At 45.0% G+C, this 20,077-nt stretch overlaps 1 protein-coding gene across 3 annotated transcripts in view; it reads left to right on the top strand.

The window, feature by feature from the left end:
- SUCO (SUN domain containing ossification factor) overlaps window positions 1-20,077 on the top strand; it is a 158,969-nt gene that overhangs the window by 90,572 nt on the left and 48,320 nt on the right. For all 3 annotated transcript variants that reach the window (XM_082266576.1, XM_082266575.1, XM_082266574.1), the window contains 2 exons: window positions 7,512-7,619; window positions 14,329-14,434. In XM_082266576.1, coding sequence (XP_082122702.1) covers window positions 7,512-7,619; window positions 14,329-14,434 — 214 coding nt within the window. The remainder of the gene's footprint in view (window positions 1-7,511; window positions 7,620-14,328; window positions 14,435-20,077) is intronic.

Raw genomic sequence — 20,077 nt, 5'->3', positions numbered from 1 at the left:
CAGCCATAGGACAGCTGTAAATCGCTTTCATTAAAAAGCCAACAGTTGGCTTGTTGAGTGTACTCACCCTCTAGGCAGCTACAGCCTTTGATATGTGATAAGATATGTGGAAGTTTAGTAGAAGGTTTAAAAGCCTTGCCTTATTCCCTCCTGTCTGCTGATGCATACCATGAATGCATGATTGATTATGATTCGTCAGTGGGCCCTGCGCAATTTTCCAGTTCAGTTTCTGGTTCTGGTACTAGTTGGTTCAGTTAGGATCTTATCCCTCCACTTATCAGGTTTCAGCTCTATCTGGGACACCTTTCTCAAGTTCCTTTGTATCAAGGGAGGTTTTTTCTTCAGCTGTTGCTAGTCTACAATACCTGATTTTGCGGGTGTTTTCATCCCCCCTCCCTCCATTGTTGACCAAGGAGGAACCATTATAAGAATATGTAGAACCCGAACGCAGGGGGGGGGGGGGGGGGATTGTTTACCACCAAAGCTCTCAGGTTGGGGTTGTGGCAGTCGTTAAGGGACAAGAGGACAGCTTTGGATTCTCCCGATTTTTAAATCTACACCCAACAACAAAATTGTCCCCCAGTCGTTGGATCTCCATGTGGATGCTGGCAAACCATTTCTTCAACGGTCATGTAAAGTCTTGATGCAGAATGCCAGTTTTATAGTCCGGGAGGGCTTCTGGGCTCAGGGCACTTAGTTCCAGGATGTGGATAGCCACCCTCTCCAATAACTGAGGGCATTTTAACTAGCTCTTTGCATTGGTCAGTACAAATGAGAACCCAGAAGTTGGGCCACTTAAAACAGTGTAATCAGTTTTCCCCTATTTAATGCCTTCCCTCCACTGCACCCTCTGCCTGGCTGCTTTTCAAGATACGATTGGAAGGGATTTTGTTGATATTGAATTGCTTTAGCTTGGCCCAGGAGAATGTCATAGTAAACTTGTTAGTGGTGGTGCTGTTGACTGACCAAGGCGACCTGATGGTCCACCCTGCCTTACAGTCGCTGGCCATAATGCATGGGTGTTGAAGCCAGGATCTGAGAAACAGTGGTGTCTCTTGAGTCTCTTATCCTTATGCTTCTTAGGGCTAGGAAGGCATCTTCCAGGAAGATTTACCATCAGAAGTTGTCTTTTATATTGTGTGAAGCGCATAAGCTTTACCCTCACAAGTGCGCTGTGGAATGTGGTGTTTTTTTTTTTTTCCTTTTAGCTTTTCTCCAATTAGGTGTTGACAAATGTTCCTTGCTGGGATCTCTGGTCCTGGCAATTTTTTCCTTTTTAAATGGAAATTTCCTATCTTTTGTTATGTTCCTGTGAGAATCTACAATCAACTGCCGGACTGCATAATCTAAATCCAGAGGGGCCCCCCCCCCCCCCCCCAATCTAGCCAGCGAAGGCGCTCAGGCCTCACGTCTCGCGAGGGCGCATACAACCTGGCCTCGGCCTGAGTCGCAGCGTTCCTCCTGGCTAACGGCTCTCTCCATTCCTATGGAGCGGTGCCCAACCTGTTCCTGGTATAAGTAGCTGTCCCCCCCCCCTATACCCCCTGGAGGATTTTGGGGTGGACGTGGGCCCCTCCCTGGGACATTCGGACCCCTGGGTTCCCCTCCTTTAACTGGAATGCCGGTGTTCTAGCAGAATACCGCTACTTATCAGATTCTGCAACCGGAAGTGACGTTCGGGCGAGAACAACTTGTAGCGCATTGGCTATGCATTCCAACATGGCCACTATGCATTCCAATAGGTTTCCTAATGTGACAGAACACGAAGCAGTGGCGGACATCTTCTTACACCCACACAAAACTTGAATTTCACATTTATTTTAGCAGTAAACTCCCCTTACAGACTGAAATGGACTATTTCACTGCAACCGAATGAAATAGTCTATTTCACTATATAATCCGTATAAGTTTGTCGCTGAGCAGTGAGGGGTTTACCAAGATGGCCATCGCCACCTTCTGCCTGTAGGATTCTCGCTATATTTACTATATTAGAATATTAATAGAAATGTAATACTGTTCAGTCTATAAAGTGAGTTTACTGCTAAAATAAATGTAAAATTCAAGACTTGCATGGGTGTAAACCTATTGGAACGCATAGCGGTCATGTTGGAACGCATGGCGCCTGCGCAGTAAGTTGTTCTCGTCTGGACGTCACTTCCAGTTACAGAATCTGATAGGTAGCGGTATTCTGATAGAACACCGGTTTTCTAAATTGGCCATAACGATTAGTTCCAGCCCTCTATGCTGTACACATTCCAGGGGTGGAAAATTGACAAGCAGATTACCTCTGTCGACAGGCGTTGGATAAGGGGGAATGGTCGCTTCACCTGGAGGGGTTTCATCGTTTGTGTCTCCGGTGGGTTACTCCTGAGGTGGACCTGATGGCCTCTCGTCTTGACCGGAAGGTACAGAGGTCTGTGGCATGGTCTCAGGATCCTTTAGCCGACGCCTTAGTGGCTCCTTTGAGTCAGTATCGTCTGATTTATGCCTTACCCCTCTCAAACTTCTGCCAAGACTCCTGTGCAGGATCGAGGCAGAAGGGATTCCATTCTAGTGGCTCCAGATTGGCCTCGCCGGTCTTGGTATGCAGATCTGGTATGGCTGGTCGCCGATGGTCCTTGGAGACTTCCTTTCAGGGAAGATCTGCTGTCCCAAGGGCCAATCTTCCATCCTGCTTTACAGTCGCTGGCTTTAACGGCCTGGCTGTTGAAAGCCAGGCGCTGAAGGATCTAGGTTTGCCTGAATCTGTGATTCCTACGCTATTAAAGGCTAGAAAATCTACCTCCTGGAAGATCTACCATCCTACTTGGAAGACGTCCTTCCTTTGTGTGTACTTTAATCCAGGGAGTTCGACACTTGACCCCAGTGGGGTCTCCATTGCCACTGTGGGACCTCAATTTGGTGCTGTCAGTTCTTCAGAAACCTCCTTTTGAAAGTCTTCAGGAGGTTGTACCAGAAGGTGGCCTTTTTGGTGGCTATTACTTCTGCCTGCATGGTGTCTGAGCTGGCGACGTTGTATTGTCGTTCACCTTACCTGGTGGTTCTTCGTCCCTGTCCGTCGTTCCTTCCAAAGGTAGTCATTTGAATGAAGACATTGTGTTGCCTTCCCAATGTCCCAGGCCTAAACATCCTAAAGAAATTGCCTTGCATTCCCTGGATGTGGTTCAGGCAATCAGGGTGTACCTGGCAGCTATGGAGTATTTTAGGAAGTCAGACTCACTTATTGTACTCCCAGATAGACCTCAAAGGGTTGGCTGCTTTTTTCTGTGACCATTTCAGGATGGATCAGACAGTGGTTCAGACCGATTCAATTAAGGGGAAGTTTCCTCCTTTCCCTGTTGAGGCGCTCTCTATTTGGACGCTTGGTGCCTCCTGGGCCTTCCATCACCCGTCAGTAATGCAGGTTTGGAAGGCTGCCACCTGGTCGTCTGTGCACACTTTCACAACGTTTTATACAGTGGATGTGTTGGCATCTGCGGATGCTTCCTTTGGTCGCAAAGATTTGCAGGCTGCTGTTTAGAGGACCTGGTCCTCTTTGAGGGTGTATTGTTTTTTTCAGGTGAGCTCCTTGGGAATTTTTTCTTACTGTTCCTACCCTTCACGTTTGACACTGCTTTGGGACGTCCCAATTAGGGCTGCACGATATTGGAAAAAAGTACATTGCGATATTTTTTTTCCCCAACGATATATATTGCGATATTGAGAGAGCCATCAATCCAGGCTAAATACAGGGTTAATGTTACTGTAGGGATTTAGTGCAGCAGCCTTCTTCTGATTGTACTACAGGGCAAGCCAGGGTTAATGTTACTGTAGTAGGATTTGGGAAGTAGTGCAGCAGCAGCCTTCTTCTAAATGTCATTGCAGTTGCACCATACTTGGCAGGCCAGGGTTAATGGTAATGTAGGGAACTGCAGGTTAATAAGATGATCATGACAGTGTGAATGTGCTGTGGAACTTGGGCATAAGCAGAGAAAAAAAGCCCGACAATGCCGACATCCGTCCCGCATGTTAAGTCTAGGGCTGCAACTAACGATTATTTTCATAATCGATTAGTTGGCCGATTATTGTTTCGATTAATCGACTAATCGGATAAAAACCTCAAAAAAAAAAAAAGTGTATAATTTAGTTAATATTCTTGAATATCTATATGCAGTGGTAAATATAAACATCCAGCTATATAGTTAGATATTTAATCCACTCTGAGACAGATATATGCATTATTGGAGGTTTAAATGTGGTACATAGACTCCGAGATCAATATTTTTAAAAGACCTAAAACAAAGTTTTGCTAATTTTCAGACCGGATTGGTATATAATATTCATGATAGACTCCCTTATTAATAGGCAGGTAGCTTGATACAAGCTCCCCGTGCCTGCTGTCACTTATGCTGGCCATACGCAAACTACATTTTTTTTTAAGAAAATTTTTAAAAACATTAATTTGATTTTTCTAACCATTAGTGGGGTCTATTCAGTGTTCGTTGTCAACCACAGTGACAGGAAAATTTTAAGGAGCATATATATAGCAAACTTCTCAATCAAACAAATAGTGTATGTGGTTTTTGCTCAGAAGTTATATTCATTTTAAAATGTATTGTTAAAAGCAAGTGGAATTTTCAAACACTTGTCCATTCAACGAATATAAAAATAATTTTTGAACAAATATAAATGCAAATATTTCTGTCCAAAAAATCCAATACATGTATGGGCAGCAGAAGACCTTTAGTAGCAGCAGCATGCTTTTTCTTTATCACCTGTCATGATGGGGGTTAAAAAAAAAAAAAAAAATAGCCCTTTTTAGTAGAAAAACGGCAAATATCGCTACTGTAATATAATTATAATTTCTACTGTGAAACAGTGAAAGTATTATATCTTGTATCGTGTATGTATGTAAAAAAATATGCTTAGAAGTCGGATATGCTGGATATTTTAACTGGGAGTCAAACACGAAGGTATATGAAGGGTGGAGGGGGGGGGGGGGAATAAAATTTTTATATTAAAGTAGTACTAAAAGCTGAGACTTTTTTTTTTTCCATGGATATAATAATTTTAAATATAATGCACAATACTAGTAAACTTTTACTTTAAATGTAATTGTAATGCCTTATATCACCTCTAGTCTATCGGCCTCCACCTTCTCTGGGTTCAGATGCTCCTCTTCCCTGCACAGAGCCCTTAAAGTGATTGTAAACATTGGATTTTTTCTTTTTAACAACAATCTTGTCATACTTATCCTCTCTGTGTAATGATTTTTCACAGAGCAGCACTGATTCTCCTCTTCTGCGCCCCCCCTTCCCACAGCACTTCTGGCCCCTCCTGCCTGCAAAGTGCCCCTATAGGAAGCAGCAAAGTATAGTACTGTACAGAGTGTCCCTATAGCAAGGTTAAAAAACCTCTGCCTTTAGAATCACTTGGGTCCTTCTCTTGCCCAGGACTACATTTCCCATGAGGCATTGCTCCTCACACATTTACAAGTTCTGTTATCTACATACATGTATGGATGGTGTACTGCGCTGTATGTGCGTTGCACTGTATTTTCTGATATGTAAACAAATAATGCATTCTGTATGCAGGACAACTAATCGGCTGACCGATTAATCGATTACGAAAATAGTTGACAACTATTTTCATAATCGATTAGTTGACGATTAATCGATTAGTTGTTTCAGCCCTAGTTAAGTCCGTCCTGCAGCTCTCCTGACCGAGCGGTGAGCGCGGCACAGCGAACCAATCAGGTCGTGAGTAGCGGCACAGCGGACCAATCAGGTGTGCAGGCACGCGTGATTGGTTCCCTGTGCCGCTGCTCACTGCTCAGTCAGGAGAGCTGCATGATGGACTTAACATGCGGGACGGTCGGGCTGTATTCTTCTACCTTCCTTCACTGTGAGTCCCCAATATCGGCTGATCCGGCGATGTGACTATCGCCCACTCCTGCAGCACGATATTCGATGTTACATTGAATATCGTTCAGCCCTAGTCCCAATGGTAAAGACGATAAGGAGCTGTGTTAATCAATGACCGTTTTTTAAAATACCGTAAAATTTTTAAATTACTGTAAAATCAATATCTCTGATGTTCATTGACTGACACAGCACCCACCCCTCTGTGGAGTTGGCTTCCTTCTGATACTGCTTGATACTGCCATCTGAGAGTGGGAGTGTAACCCCTGGGACTGCCCCATAGTCGAGCTTTTTTCCTGCCTAGTGTCCTACTCCTGTAGGGGGCAGTATAGCCCAATATTCAAGAAGATAAGGAGTTTTGTCCGTCAATGAACATCGGAGAAATTGATTTTTTGGTAAGTCATAATCCCCATTTTTTTTCATTTTGTCCTTCCTGAGGGGCCAAGGATTGGTCTATCTGCTTTAAGGTCAATTTATTTTTAATGGATCCATCTGCATATTTGATAGGCTCCTGACCTTAAAGTATAGGCTCCACTGTTTACTGTAACAACTCATTCTACCAAGATGGTCGGCGCTTCCTGGGCTTTTCAACGTCAGGCTTCTGTAGTTTAAGTTTTCAAGGCTGCCACCTAGTCATCAGTTTCTACCTTCACGAAGTTCTATTAGGCAGGTGTTGTGATCTCCTTTAGGTCAGAGGTCTTGTAGATGGCTGCGTGAGGTTAAGTCCCGATTCACACAAATGCGATGCGGGAACCCTGCAAATCCACTGCAGGTTTCCGCATCGCATTCAACTTGTATGCAGTTCACACTGCTATATGCGAATCGCTGGGGGTGTCAGTACAAAGTGAACGACACCCCCAGATTATTTAGCATATCGCAGTGCGAACTGGCAGTTCAGCTATGAATCGGATGGCATAGGTGTGAACACCCATGCGATCCGATTCTGGTGCGAACCCAAAAAGGCTTGCCCGAATGCAATGCTAATTCAGTCATACAATCTGGCTGAATTCGCATCGCACAGACCTCACATGTGATTTTCAGAGCAGTACGCTCTGAATATCATGCAATGTCTGTCATCGCACGTATGTGAACCGGGACTTAAACCTGTTTTGGTCTTTGAGGCCTGTTGGGTTGGGTTGTTGTTGTGTTGCCCGCCCCCCATATTCAGAACTTTAGGGCATCCCTATTGTAATATGAAGATTTAGTGTGTCCTGTAAAGTAAAATGAAGAAAATGTGATTTTTGGTTTACCTGTACAATCCTTTTTCTTGAGTACATCACATGACATCCACAGGGGTCCCACCCCTCTTCCTGTATACTTGTCTTGCTACAAAACTGAAGCTGTGCCTAATTGAGAGGGGATTACCGTCGTTTTTGCAAGTGTCCAATGAACTGAAAGTGTTGACATAGCCCTATTTTTGTGGACATGAAGATGTCCTGTGTTCTGTGATGTACTCCAAGAAAATGTAACCCAAAAATTCCATTATTGCTCAACTGGAGTCTTTTATTCTTGTATTTATAGCTAGACAGTCTTGTAGTTTACCTCTATAAATTTTGCATTTTCATACATATAAGTAATATTTTACATTTTATTAACTTGATTTATTTTCAGGTTTGTGATTGAACTTTGTGAACCAATCCAAGTGAAGCAGCTAGACATTGCGAACTATGAGCTCTTTTCTTCCACTCCAAGGGATTTTCTGGTTTCCATCAGTGACAGGTACTAAATTGTATATATTGACACATCTTGAACTGTAGAGTCAAATTACTGTTGTCAGAGAAATGGACTTGCCTCTTAAAATAAGTAACTCCGTAATATCCCTTTTGAAGCTTTGGCTAAGTTCACACTATTGGGTATTGGGAAATAGCATGTGGCCCTGACACTTGAGAGAAATGCGTTGCTGTTTAGCAGATGTGTAAGGGTGACCTTAAAGCAGAGTTCCAGCAGTTTTCATATTTATTAAAAGTCAGCAGCTACAAAAAGTGTAGCTGACTTTTAATAAACGCATACCTGTCCCACAGTCCAGCGATGCGGCCGGGGGGAGCCTGGGTTCTCTTCGTCTTCTCCCGACTGTGCCGGCATCACTACTGTGGCAACATGCGGCTTCACAGCCGGGTGCGCATGCGCGACTCGCGCTGTGCGGGCTGATTGGACAGGCAATCTTCTGGGACCTCTGACGTGTCCCAGCAGATTGCAGGGTGGGAGGGGCAGAGGAGAACTTCCACCCAAGCTGCCTAGGTGGCCCGAGAGGAAGTGGGAGCGGGTACCTGTCAAATCTAGGTACCCGCTCCCCCCCCAAAATAATGAAATGCCAAATGTGGCATGTCAGGGCCACTTAAAGCGGAAGTTCCACTTTTGAGTGGAACTCCGCTTTAATTCCTAAAGTGGTTGTAAAGTCAGAGTAGGATTACTTCCAGCCCCTTAGTTATACCAAGGTATACTACACCGTGTAAATGTTTGTTTAAAATGATTCCAATAAATACCTTCTTTCTATTTCGTTCATTGACAGCTCCTGATATTCATAACCATTGGGTTATACTGTCCCCTACAGGAGTAGGACACTAGTCAAAAAAGAATTCTGGCTATAACCATGGGTAGTCCCAGGGGGTATACTCCCTCTCTCCGCTATAGCCATTCAGTTTTTTTCTGCCTAGTCAGGAGTAAGGACCCATTTCCTTGCTGGGATTTTTGGTCATGGCAAAAACTTTTAGATAAACGTTTTTCTCCTGGATTTTTTTCCTGTGAGATCTACAATCAACTGCCGGGCTGGGCGATGGGCTGGATAATCTAGATCCAGTGGTCACCCCAGTCTGACCAGCACATGTGCGTGCACAGACCTCAGCTTCGCGCTAGGTCGGCCACAACCTAGCCCCACTGGATGGGGGCTAGCATGCGAGGTCGCATACGACCGGGTCTTGGCCCGAGTGGCAGCTTTCCTCCCATTTCGATGGAGAGGGGTTCTGTCTTGAGCGGTGCCCGCCTGGTTCCTGGTATGGTGAGTAACTCTCCCCCTGGATGGTTTTGGGGTGGACGTGGGCCCCTCCTTGGGATGGTTGAACCCCTGGGTTCCCCTCCTCCCCGCAGGCATCCCCCCTTGCCAAGTCCCTCATCCTACGCCCCCTTCACGCTGTGGCTATTTGGGTGGTCTGGCCACTTTCCTGGGATGGGGGCAGGGCGCTAACTGCCAATGCGGCCTGGGGTGTGAGCCACCAGTGACTGGACGATCAATTGTGTGGAGGTGGTGGTCCTGTCCCGTCCTGCTTGGATCTGTCTTTGAGGCCTGGTCTCCCTCCTGGGTCCATGTAAGCATCATGGGGCCGCCATTTTGTTGTAGCCTGTGTGTTTCTGTACACGGCGGCTGTTTTTCTTGTGGTTTGCCATTGGCACTAGCGGTGGCCATGACAGTGGAGCCCTGTGGGTGGTGATTTCGGTAGTGGGAACCCCTCATCCCCTGGTGCTGACTCCTGGATCATTTTACTTCCTGATTGCTGTACACAGATTCTCCTGTTGACTGAGGGTGCCGGTTTCTGTGGGTGGTGAGTCTGCTGAGGATCGATTTGGTGCCCTCCGGGTCCCATCCATCCATGCACGGACTGTGGTCCTGGAGACCCTTGCGTTCCGGGTGGAGGTGACTTGCGGGCGACAGGCTAGCAAAAAGCATCCCCCTGCCTTCCCTTTCCCCTGCCTCATCTGTCTCCTCAGATCCTGAATCAGTTTTGGCTGCCACGGATGTGGGTCACCCCGCTGGGTCTGCAACCATGCACCTGGAATCCTCTGATGGTGAGGATGATTCCTCACCTTCTGCGACTGCGCACGAAAAAGCGCTAGTGGATGCACTGATTGTATCTGTGCGTGAGACCCTGAAGATGGAGGCTGCTGCAGAGGCGCGGGTGCCCTTTGGCACTCACAAGCCATCCAAAGCGACATAGGTTATTCCTTTCCCTGCCTATTTTGACCGAATTGTTGCTAAAGAGTGGGGACGACCAAAGCGTCCCTGTGGGTCCCTAAGCGCTTTACTAGGCGGTACCCCCTATGAGGTGTCCCTTCTTAAGATGTGGACTGTGCCACCGGTTGTGGACCCTCCGTTTTCCAGATTAAGCAAGGCAAGCATGATTCTGGTTGAAGGGTCCTCGTCTGACTGGAAGGCGGAGGCTGTGGCCCACACTATGTACACTCTGGTTCGGCAATGAGGCCGGATTTCACCATTGCCCTAGTGTCGCAAACTGACCGAGTGGGCAAAGCTTCTACACCGTGACCTGGAGGGGGAAAAGCTCCCCCCTGTCTTTGCTGGGCTGTCAGACCAGATGGTCCAGGGGCTGCAGTTTATCTGATGCCTCTTTGGGTGCAGCTCCCCTCTGTTTTGGCAGTCGTCCTTAGGCGTGTTTTTTTTGGCTCAAGTGCTGGTCTGCAGATCAGACTTCAAAAAAGGCCTTGACCGATCTTCCTTTTCAAGGAGATTGCCTGTTTGGAGCTACCCTGGATGACATCCTGAAAGGTCTCACGGGTGGGGGGGGAGGGGAGAGGGAGAGTACTTTTCTACTGCAGGCTACTGAGGGCAAGGAACCCCGTCGTAGTCATGGACCTTTCTTCTCTGCTCATAAGTTTTTTTTTTTTTTCTTTTTTCTTTTCCCGTCCCTCATTCGACTGACAGGGCTTGATGCCTTTCAGGGTCTCTTCAAGAGGTTTCAAAGGAACCTGGTTTGGCAAGCCAAGATCGGGCTTCTCCAGACCCATGGACAAGGCTTTTTCTGCATGAAGGTGCGCCCTTATCTGTATGGGAGGTGGGGGGGCGTCTTCGCCGGTTTCGGACCCGTGGACTTCCCGGGTGCAAGACAAGTGGGTCCACAAAGTAATTTGGTCCGGCTACAAGATCAAGTTTCGCTCTTGTTCCCTGGCAAGGTTTTTTCCTTCCAACTTGTGCCTGTCCCCAGACCGCTTACAGGGCTTGTTTGGGGCGGTACAGGACCTGTTCTTTCAAGGGGCGATTGTCCCGGTTTCAATCTCAGAATGTTTTCAGGGGTTTTTTTTATCCAAGCCTGTTCAGTTTCCAGGAAGGAAGGCAAAGTGTGTCCAATCCTGGACCTCAAGACGCTAAACTGCTTTGTGCGGGTAAAGAAGTTCAGAATGGAGTCCATTCCGAACAGTGGTGGCATCCCTGCGTCGGGAATTTCCTCGCCTCCATCTATATCAAGGATGCCTTTTTTCACATTCCCTTTTGGTATTGCATCTGCTCCTCGGGTGTTCACAAAAGTGCTAATTTTGCTACGCCGAAGGATCACGGGACTGGGCTACTTGGATGATCTCCTTCTGTGAGCAGAGTCTCCCTCTCCTCTGGTGGAGAACCTGGAGATCACAATACGAACTCTGTGGTAGTTCAGCTGGATTCTGAATTTTCAGAAGTTTGCTTTGGTTCTGTCCGCAAAGCGGGACTATCTGGGCTTGACTCTGGACTCGGCCCTAGCCAGAGTGCTCTTTCCTCTGGACAAACTCCAGAAATTGCAGGCTGCAATTCATCTCCTGCTGTAAAACAAATGGTCATACCTCCGGACTTGCATGCGGGTGCTGGACCTGATGGTGTCCACCTTCGAGTCGGTTCCGCCTGCACAGTTATATACGAGGTCCCTGCAAAGTAAAATTCTGACCAAATGTGACCAGATTCCGCAGTCTCTGGACAATCAGATCTGGCTGAGTTGGGGCACAAAGGAGTCCCTGGTATGGTGGCTTTGTTTTCCGGTGCTTCGCCTGGGAAAATCCTTCCTTCCTCCCCTTGTATTGGACAGTGGTCACCACAGATGCCAGCCTGTCCGGCTGGGGGGGCATTCTCAGCAAGCATTCTGCTCAGGGGATCTGGATGCTGGAAGAGTCCAAACTCCCTATTAATGTCTTGGAACTCCGAGCGATCAGTCTGGTTCATTGGACGGTTCGTCTTCAGGGTTGTCCAGTGCGCATTTAATCAGACAATGCCACCACCATGCTTGGGTCAATCCCCCAAGGGGCTCAAGAAGTGTCCTGGCAGCTCTGGAGGTAGCCGGCATTCTAAGGTGGGCAGAACAGTTCGTTCCAGCCCCATCAGCTGTTAACACCTTCCCGTGGTGGAAAATTGGCAGGCGGATTATGTCTCCGGTGGGGCACACCCGGGGTGGATCTCTTGGCGTCTCTGCTCAACAGGTGCAGGGGTTTGTGGCTCAGTCATGGTATCCTCTGGAGGATACCATGACTGACGTGGTCGCCACAGACGTGCTGGTGGCCCCCTGGGGTCAGTATCCTCTGATTTCCGCCTTCCCTCTCAAGCTTCTGCCAAGACTTCTACGCAGAAGGGATTCCAGTCATCTTAGTGGCTTCGGACTGGCCTCGCCGGGCTTGGTACGCCGATCTAGTGTGGCTAGTCTCCGACATTCCTTGGCAGCTTCCTCTCAGGGGGGATCTGCTGGCCCAAGGACCTGTCTTCCATCCTGCTTTACAGTCGCTGGCTTTGAAGGCTTGGCTGTTGAATGCCAGGTGCTGAAGGATAGGGAGGTGTTTTTCGGAGTCTGTGATTCCTACACTGTTGAAAGCTTGGAAATCTTCCTCTAGGAAGATCCACCATCGTACATGGAAGAAACACATTGCGTGGTGTGAGTCTCTTGGGGTTCTTCCTCGCTCCTTCTCGGATCGATCTTGACCTTTCTACCGCTTTGGTGGTCTTCCAATGACCTTTGGCCACACTCCCTGGTACCTTTCTTCAGTCGGTGTTCCTCCAGTGCGGGCTCCGTTACTGTCTTGGGATTTTAATTTGGTGTTTTCAGCTCTACAGAAGCCTCCCTTTGAAAATATTCTGGAGATTCCCCTGCTTAAGCTGTCCCAGAAGGTAGCCTTTTTAGTGGCTATTACCTCTGCATGCAGGGTGTCTGAACTGGCGGCGTTATCCGGTCATTCAGGTTACCTGGTGATTCACAGGCCCCTTGTCTGTCAAAGGTTGTCTCTGATTTTCATTTGAATGAAGATATTGTTACCTTCCCTGTGTCCCAGACCTTGAATGTGGTCTGGGCAATTGGGGTGTACTGACAGCTACGGAGTCTTTCAGGAAGTCAGACTTTGTGCTCACGGAATGAACCCAAAGGGTTTTCCGCTTCCTCTGCGACCATTTCCAGATGGGTTAGATGGTGGTTCATGCCTTGTCCATCAGGGGCCAGGTTCCTCCTTTCCCTGTCAAGGCGCACTCTACTAGGGGGCGCTTAGTGCCTCCTGGGCTTTCCATCATCAGGCGTCAGTGACACAGGTTTGCAAGGCGGCCACCTGGTCGTCGGTGCACACGTTTACACTGTTTTATAAAGTGGATGTGTTGGCATCTGCAGATGCTTCTTTTGGCCGCAAGGTTTTGCAGGCTGCTGTGTGATCCTCTTTAAAGGGGTGTTGTTTTTTTTCAGGTGGGCTCCAGTTGTTTGGTTGAGCTCCTGTTGCCTGGTTGGCTAATGTTTAGCCTTGGGAATTTTTTTGTTGTTTCCACCCCTCATATTTAACACTGCTTTGGGGATGTCCTAATGGTTATGGTGTCTGTCAATGAACGAAAGAGAAAAATGGGATGTTTGACTTACCATAAAATCCATTCCTCTGATGTTCATTGACGGACACCGCACCCACCCCTCTGTGGAGTTATTCTCCTGACGCTGCTTGTAACAAAACGGAGTGGCTATAGCGGAGAGAGTGAGTATTCCCCCCCGAGACTGCCCATGGGTGTAGCCAGAATTATTTTCTGCCTAGTGTCGTCCTGTAGGGGGCAGTATAACCCAATGGTTATCAATATCAGGAGCTGTGACTGTCAATGAACATCAGAGAGATTGATTTTACGGTAAGTCAAAAATCCCATTTTTAAACCGCCACCTTCAGCTGTGAGGTCATGGGACCGCTGTGCTGTCGGCTTACTCCCTCCTGCTGTAGCCCTTGGATCAGTGGAGGAGAGCGGAGGGAGGTCACCTGACCGCACAGAGGTGATCTGAAAGTAGGTATTTAGCGGCATAGTTTTAAACAAACATTTACACTGTAGTTAGGCCAGCCATAGACAGTTCGTATCATTGTGTTGCTGGGGAATCCAACAAATTTCTTTCCTGCGGCCCAAGGTTTCAGAAAGGAAATTTGCTCAGTTTATAGCCCGCTGTACAGTCAGGTCACATAACTGACAGATGCATGTACGCCCTCCCAACCTTTTTTAGGCTTTTGTGTACTGAGCATTCTCACAAAGAAAATTAGGCAGCCAGGCTGGAATTATTTGTCTTCCCCCTGAGATGTGTAGCACGCTTTCTTCTCCATAGGCCGAGCAGCGTTGTTCACACGATGTGAAAATCTGTTCAGTTAGATTGTGTCATACATGGCTGGCCACCATCTAAATTTTTTGGTGAGATGCATACCTATTTTTTGGGTCTAAAAAAATGTGACATTTTCTGCTTTACAGGTATCCCACCAATAAATGGGTAAAACTGGGTACTTTCCATGCACGAGATGAAAGAACAGTACAGAGCTTTCCATTGGATGAGCAGATGTATGCTAAATATGTTAAGGTAATACTGGCTTCTTCTATTTTGATCACTGTGAAATAAATTAATCCAGGATTTGTTGGTTACAAAGGTAGTGTTAACATTGTATTCTTGGTGGATACATATTGTATATTGATAGAACAAAAAAATGTAAACACTGAATTTAAAGTGAACTGATCATGTTTAACCGCTTCCATACCGGGCCAATTCTGGCACTCCGCTCCTACATGTAAAAATCATAATTATTTTGATAGAAGATTATTTAGGACCCCCAAACATTGTTTTTTTTTTTTTTTTTTAAAGCAGGGACCCTAGGGAATAAAATAGCGGTTTTTGCAACGTTTTATGTAACACTGTTTGCGTAGCAATTTTTCAAACACCTTCTGTAAAACGCCTATAAGAACAATCAACTGGCTGAACAGCCACTATGATTGTTCTTCTGGTGAAGTAAATCGCCAGCTAAAAAAAATGATATCTGAATGATACCTGCAGCTGCAGGCATCATTTAGATATCCCCACTTATAGCCCAGGATGTCATTTGATGTTCAGTGGTAAGGAAGTGGTTAAATTGGCTCCTGTATAAAAAAAATTGGCCCTACTATGTATGTATGAATGTGAGTTAGGGACCTTAGATTGTAAGCTCCTTGAGGGCAGGGACTGATGTGAATGTGCAATGTATATGTAAAGCGCTGCGTAAATTGACAGCGCTATATAAGAACCTGAAATAAATAAAATAAATAAGATGGTCCATATCACATTTACCTACTGCTTTTGTTAGATTCAATTTTACTGGTACCATGGTTTGTGTCACCAAATCTGCCAAGTTTCACAGGTGGGGGGATCGTTACACATTGGCAAGTAATATTATTACCCAGCAGCCACTTTTTTTTATGGGGGCTTCAGTAATGAAATCTCTGCAAAGCTGCTAACCACTTGCTATAGTATAGCCATTATAAGGGGGTCCACACTTTTTAATTTTGCATTGTGAAGGATTCAGGATACGTATTGAGGTTTGGTGAGGTTGAATGAATCAGTAGGTGTAGGTTGGATGTCAGCCCTGGGATCCTTCTTCCCTGTAATAGGTTAAGGGTGCCTGTATGATGACCCCTATTTTCACATTTTTGTCTCCAGTTTTTTCCACGTTGGTTCTGCTCCAACAATAGTTAACATACCTATACCCCACCATTGACAGCCAATCTTCACTTCTTCTATTTAGTCATAGTTTGATGTGCTTGTTTAACCGGATAGGGGAGCCCTGAGCTCAGCTCTAACCCTTCTTAGGGTTTTTTATTTTTATTTTTTTTGTCCTTTTGGAGAGATTTTCCTTTACTCTGACGCCAGACAATGGGAAATGAGGTGAGATCTCACCAAAGGGAGGATGATAATCACTTAGACATCTGTGCCTACAACAAGTCTCCCCATTCAAAGATTTCCCCTCTATTTCTGTTCCAGTGACCTCTCCGGCTGTTTTTCCCCCCCCCCTCCCTTTCAGCCTGGTGACAATGGTCCATCAGACAGTGAAGTTTCCGAACAAGAACACAGACCGCAATAATAACCAAAAGGCGTTATTTTCTACTTAAAGACCTGAAACCAATTTGGCATTTTAGATACACTTTTAAGGTATCACAGACTAAGCTAAAACTGTGGAAAAGAAAGTAGTAGAGTATGTTTCCCGTTGCCTACCAGTTGTTACTGTTACACTGCTAGTTGGAATGTTTATTCATAAGTGTAACGATGATCATTTCGTGTTTCCACACACAACCATATTAATTCAACATGACCAGTTCATTTTAAATGTTTAAAGAATGTTGCTCCAGTATTACAGCTAGTAGCTCCGTATAAAGGGAAGAAGTAAACAATAGTAATCTCCATAATGTAAACTGTATAAAGTGCTTTATAATTACCATTGTTATGTGTAAATTCTCCAGGGAATTACCATCTACTTCTCTCTGGCTGTCTTCTATGCTCTCCAGAGAGAGGCTGCAACTGCTGCTTGTATCTTTCTGCCTTGTTCTAGGGAATTGGCCTTCATTTCCACAGCCACCTTATAATCAGTGTATTAAAAACACTTTTAATAGTCTTGTCAGCTGTAAGCCATGTTATTAGACCGTAGTCGCCACGGTCCTGAAGGCTTTTTTTAAACCTACAGCTGTATGCGCATTCCAGCATGGTACTTTCTCAGTAAACTTGTATAGCTTGTCAAATCTTGTATAACTTCTCCTGTTTTATATGCACACAACACCTACATCTTTGGACATTTACATTCTTTTATTTACTGTCTGCAGCGTGACTGCTTTTTGCTTAAGGAAAAAAGTTCACATAAAATCTTGTCTCATTGAAGTGTGTGATACACGTTTCTGTGATGTCTCCCTTATGTCCCGGCAGCTATTTTTGATATTTTAATGTGCGCTTTGAACTTCACGTGTGCCTGTCTTAGGTGTACAGGTTAGCTTTGGATTAATGTTTTAAGGCTAATTCCCTAAAAATTTATTTTTCCTTTCCTTATGCTGCTAGAAATCTAAAATCTTAAATAGGCGTGTTTTCTTCAAAACTGGTTAATCACTTTCTAATTTGTAAAACTGATCTGTTGCCATCCTGGTAAAGTTGTAGAATTTTGCAGTTTTTTTCTAAAGAATGTCTGTCTTTATCAGGTATAGCAAAGAAAATACAAAACCATCACACAAATTTGTAGTGTTAATTGATTTACACAATGTAAGAATGTGCGTGTGAATGATGCGGATATAAATGTTGTAGCATGCAATAATATATGAATTTAATTTTAGACTCTCCCTTTATAACTTCTTTTAAAATGCTCAAAATTGGGTTGATTTACTAAAGGCAATATACTCTGCACTGCAATTGCACTGCTCTAGATCTTAGTAATTCTTGGTTCACATGTATGAGGCGTGGGAAACACATCGAATCCTAAATGTTTCTTGCACCACACTGAAATAGCACTCTGTTCGTGCGATCTGCCATTACTTTCAAATTAATGACACCCCAAAACAAATTGCAAAAAGGAATGCAATTGCAAGAATCGGATTTTAGGGATGTGAACACCCATGCGATCCATTTCCGCTGCAGCAAAAAAGATGCCTGCACCTTTTTTGTATGGTGCAGTGTGAATTGAGTCCATACAAAATGTATGGGCTGCAACCACACTGCTAAGAATAGCATGTCATTAGAAAAGGAATGCAGTGCAATTCCTAGCCGAATCACGTGTAGTGTGCCACACCCTATATAAATGAAGGGAAGCTTCACTGATTTCTCTCATCCAATCATGTGCAAGCAAAAATGTGGTTTATTTTCCTTGCATGGGATTGTGTATTCTTCGCAAAGCTTTATCTTTTACTAAGCTCTGGAGCAATAGCTCTTGCAGTGCACAATAGATTTTCCTTTTAAAGTAGAACTTCACTCTCTCAATCATCATTGACTTTTACTCCTTATGCTGCTAGCATAAGTAATTGGATAGGAAAGTTTATCATATTAAACAATTTTTTACATTTCTTCATTTACTTCCTAGTTTCCATGCCTAGGCAAATGTCATACACTCCCAGGAATCTTTAGGAAGGGGATTAGGGGTTTTCTCAGCTAAGCACACTCTCCTGCTTGTATGCCTGAATTGATAGCAGTTGGATTCCAGGACATAAATGCTACGTGAATCCTCTACCCTTACTCAAGATGCTCACAACCAGAAATGCTAGGGAGTGTTGTGAATTGATTTCTCAGCAAAATCAAGCATGGAGACATGGATGGGGGAGTTTGCTTTGAATATTAAAAATGAATTAAGCAGCACTTTTGGTTTGTGGTGCTCAGATGCAGCGTAGTTCCACTTTAAATAAATCAACCCCCAATGTGTTGTAAAAACAATGCATGTGTTAGGCCCCGTTCACATTGCCGCGATCCGACTTGGGGGGGGGGGGGGGCGACCTCCGAGGTCGCGGTGCGAGCAGCGCGCTGCGACCTCGGAGCGGCCGCCACGGACTTCATAACATTGAAGTCTATGGCGGTCGCCTCCGGGTCGCCCCAAAAAGCTCCGGACCCTTTTTCTAAGTCGGAGCGACTTGTGTCGCTCCTATTAGAACGGGTCCGCAGCTTCCCTATGGAAGGCGACCTGTGAGGCGACCAGGTCGCCTCACAGGTCGCCTTAGTGTGAACGGGGACTAAAAGTGACTTCACCAGGAAAATTGATAACTTCAAAGAGAGAAGTATAGCCAAATCTTTTCACAGGAGTGCACTTTTGTGCTCTTGTGACCAAGAGTTAGCTTACAGCTGGCTATTTTCCGCTGACATCAGTCACTCCAAGCTCTGAAAGGATCCCGATCAGATTGACAGCTGGCTCTTGCTCTCAGCTAATGGTTCCCATTGTTGCCTCTTTATCCAGTGAGAAGAAGAGGAAAGCGCCTTAACTTTGAAACCATTTTAATGCTCTTCTTAAACAGATATAACCCATGTTCAGTGATGGAAAAATGTTCAGACCAAAAGGGCTCAAATGAGAGAACTTTATTACTGGGGTATAAATACATTTTAGACATAGATTTGGTGGATCAGAAAAGCTAATAATAAAAAAAATCAAAAATAAAAATTGCCTATAAATGTGCTATGAAGGTCAAGTGGTATAGTCTCTTGGTCAATCTTTTCCCTTCTAAATCTAAAGGACAGAATCAGGTCCATGCCAGAAATATACATGCATACAACCTCCTTATCTTCACTAAGCAGGATGACATGTTTGCTAGAGGGATTATTTGCTCCAGGGCTATGGTAGTAATACTGTAGTAATACAGATGCATCTGTATTGTCAGTACGGTAATGTCTGCTTTCATTGTTCTCTGTAACCCTGTTGCAGAGACCCCGCCTCAATTTCTTGCCTGCATTCTGGGTTTTAGGTTCTGCTAAATATGGTGGCACTATATAATTATAGATGGAAAGACCAATGTGCACTGCAAATGGTTTAAAGTTGGCCATACACTGTTTCATTTTGATCAGCCTGTGGCTGCTATACAGCATGGGCAAATTAATCTCCCATGCGGCTATTGTATTTTCACAGCCAGACCTGTTGACTGTCAGCGGCTGCATTTTACTGGATGCAGTCGCTGTTTGAACATTTCCCAGCAGGCTTCCTCGACAAGTCGATCGAACGATTGACTTTTGACAAACTGAATAGGGCTGGTAGGGTCATCCACTAAGTGGAATTTGCAAAGTGTATGGCCAGCCAAACTCTAGCAGCTTTTTGTATAATATATGCAGTTGGATATGTTTTTGATGTGCATCAGTTTGACAATAAAAAGGTAGTAATCAGTCTGCAATTTGAAATGATAGCAAAACTTTACAGTTAATTGTCACAGTTATTTGCTCAAAGTAGTGTAAACAGGATCTAAATCCTATTACTGCTGTTTGCTCACACACACACCTACACACACCTCTCTTTTTGCGCTGTTTGAAAAGGAAAATGTGATAAATTGACTATTTTGCGAGTCTCTAATTATTGTAACTTTGCTACTGGTTATAATTGAAAAATGAGAATAACGAAGCAAAATACTACAACTTTATATATCCTCTTTGCTTTATGTTCAATAACCTTTTAAAAAGCTGATTCTTTTTATGATATGGCTTGTAGCATGTATCTTGTTTCTGTACTGACACTTGTTTTCTTTCTCTTTCCTCGTT

Source organism: Pelophylax lessonae (genome assembly GCF_965119305.1).
Source record: "Pelophylax lessonae genome assembly, chromosome: 8".
NCBI classification, from domain to species: domain Eukaryota; kingdom Metazoa; phylum Chordata; class Amphibia; order Anura; family Ranidae; genus Pelophylax; species Pelophylax lessonae.
The sequence above is the reverse complement of the archived record's forward strand: the minus strand, read 5'-3'. Positions and strand labels throughout refer to the sequence as shown.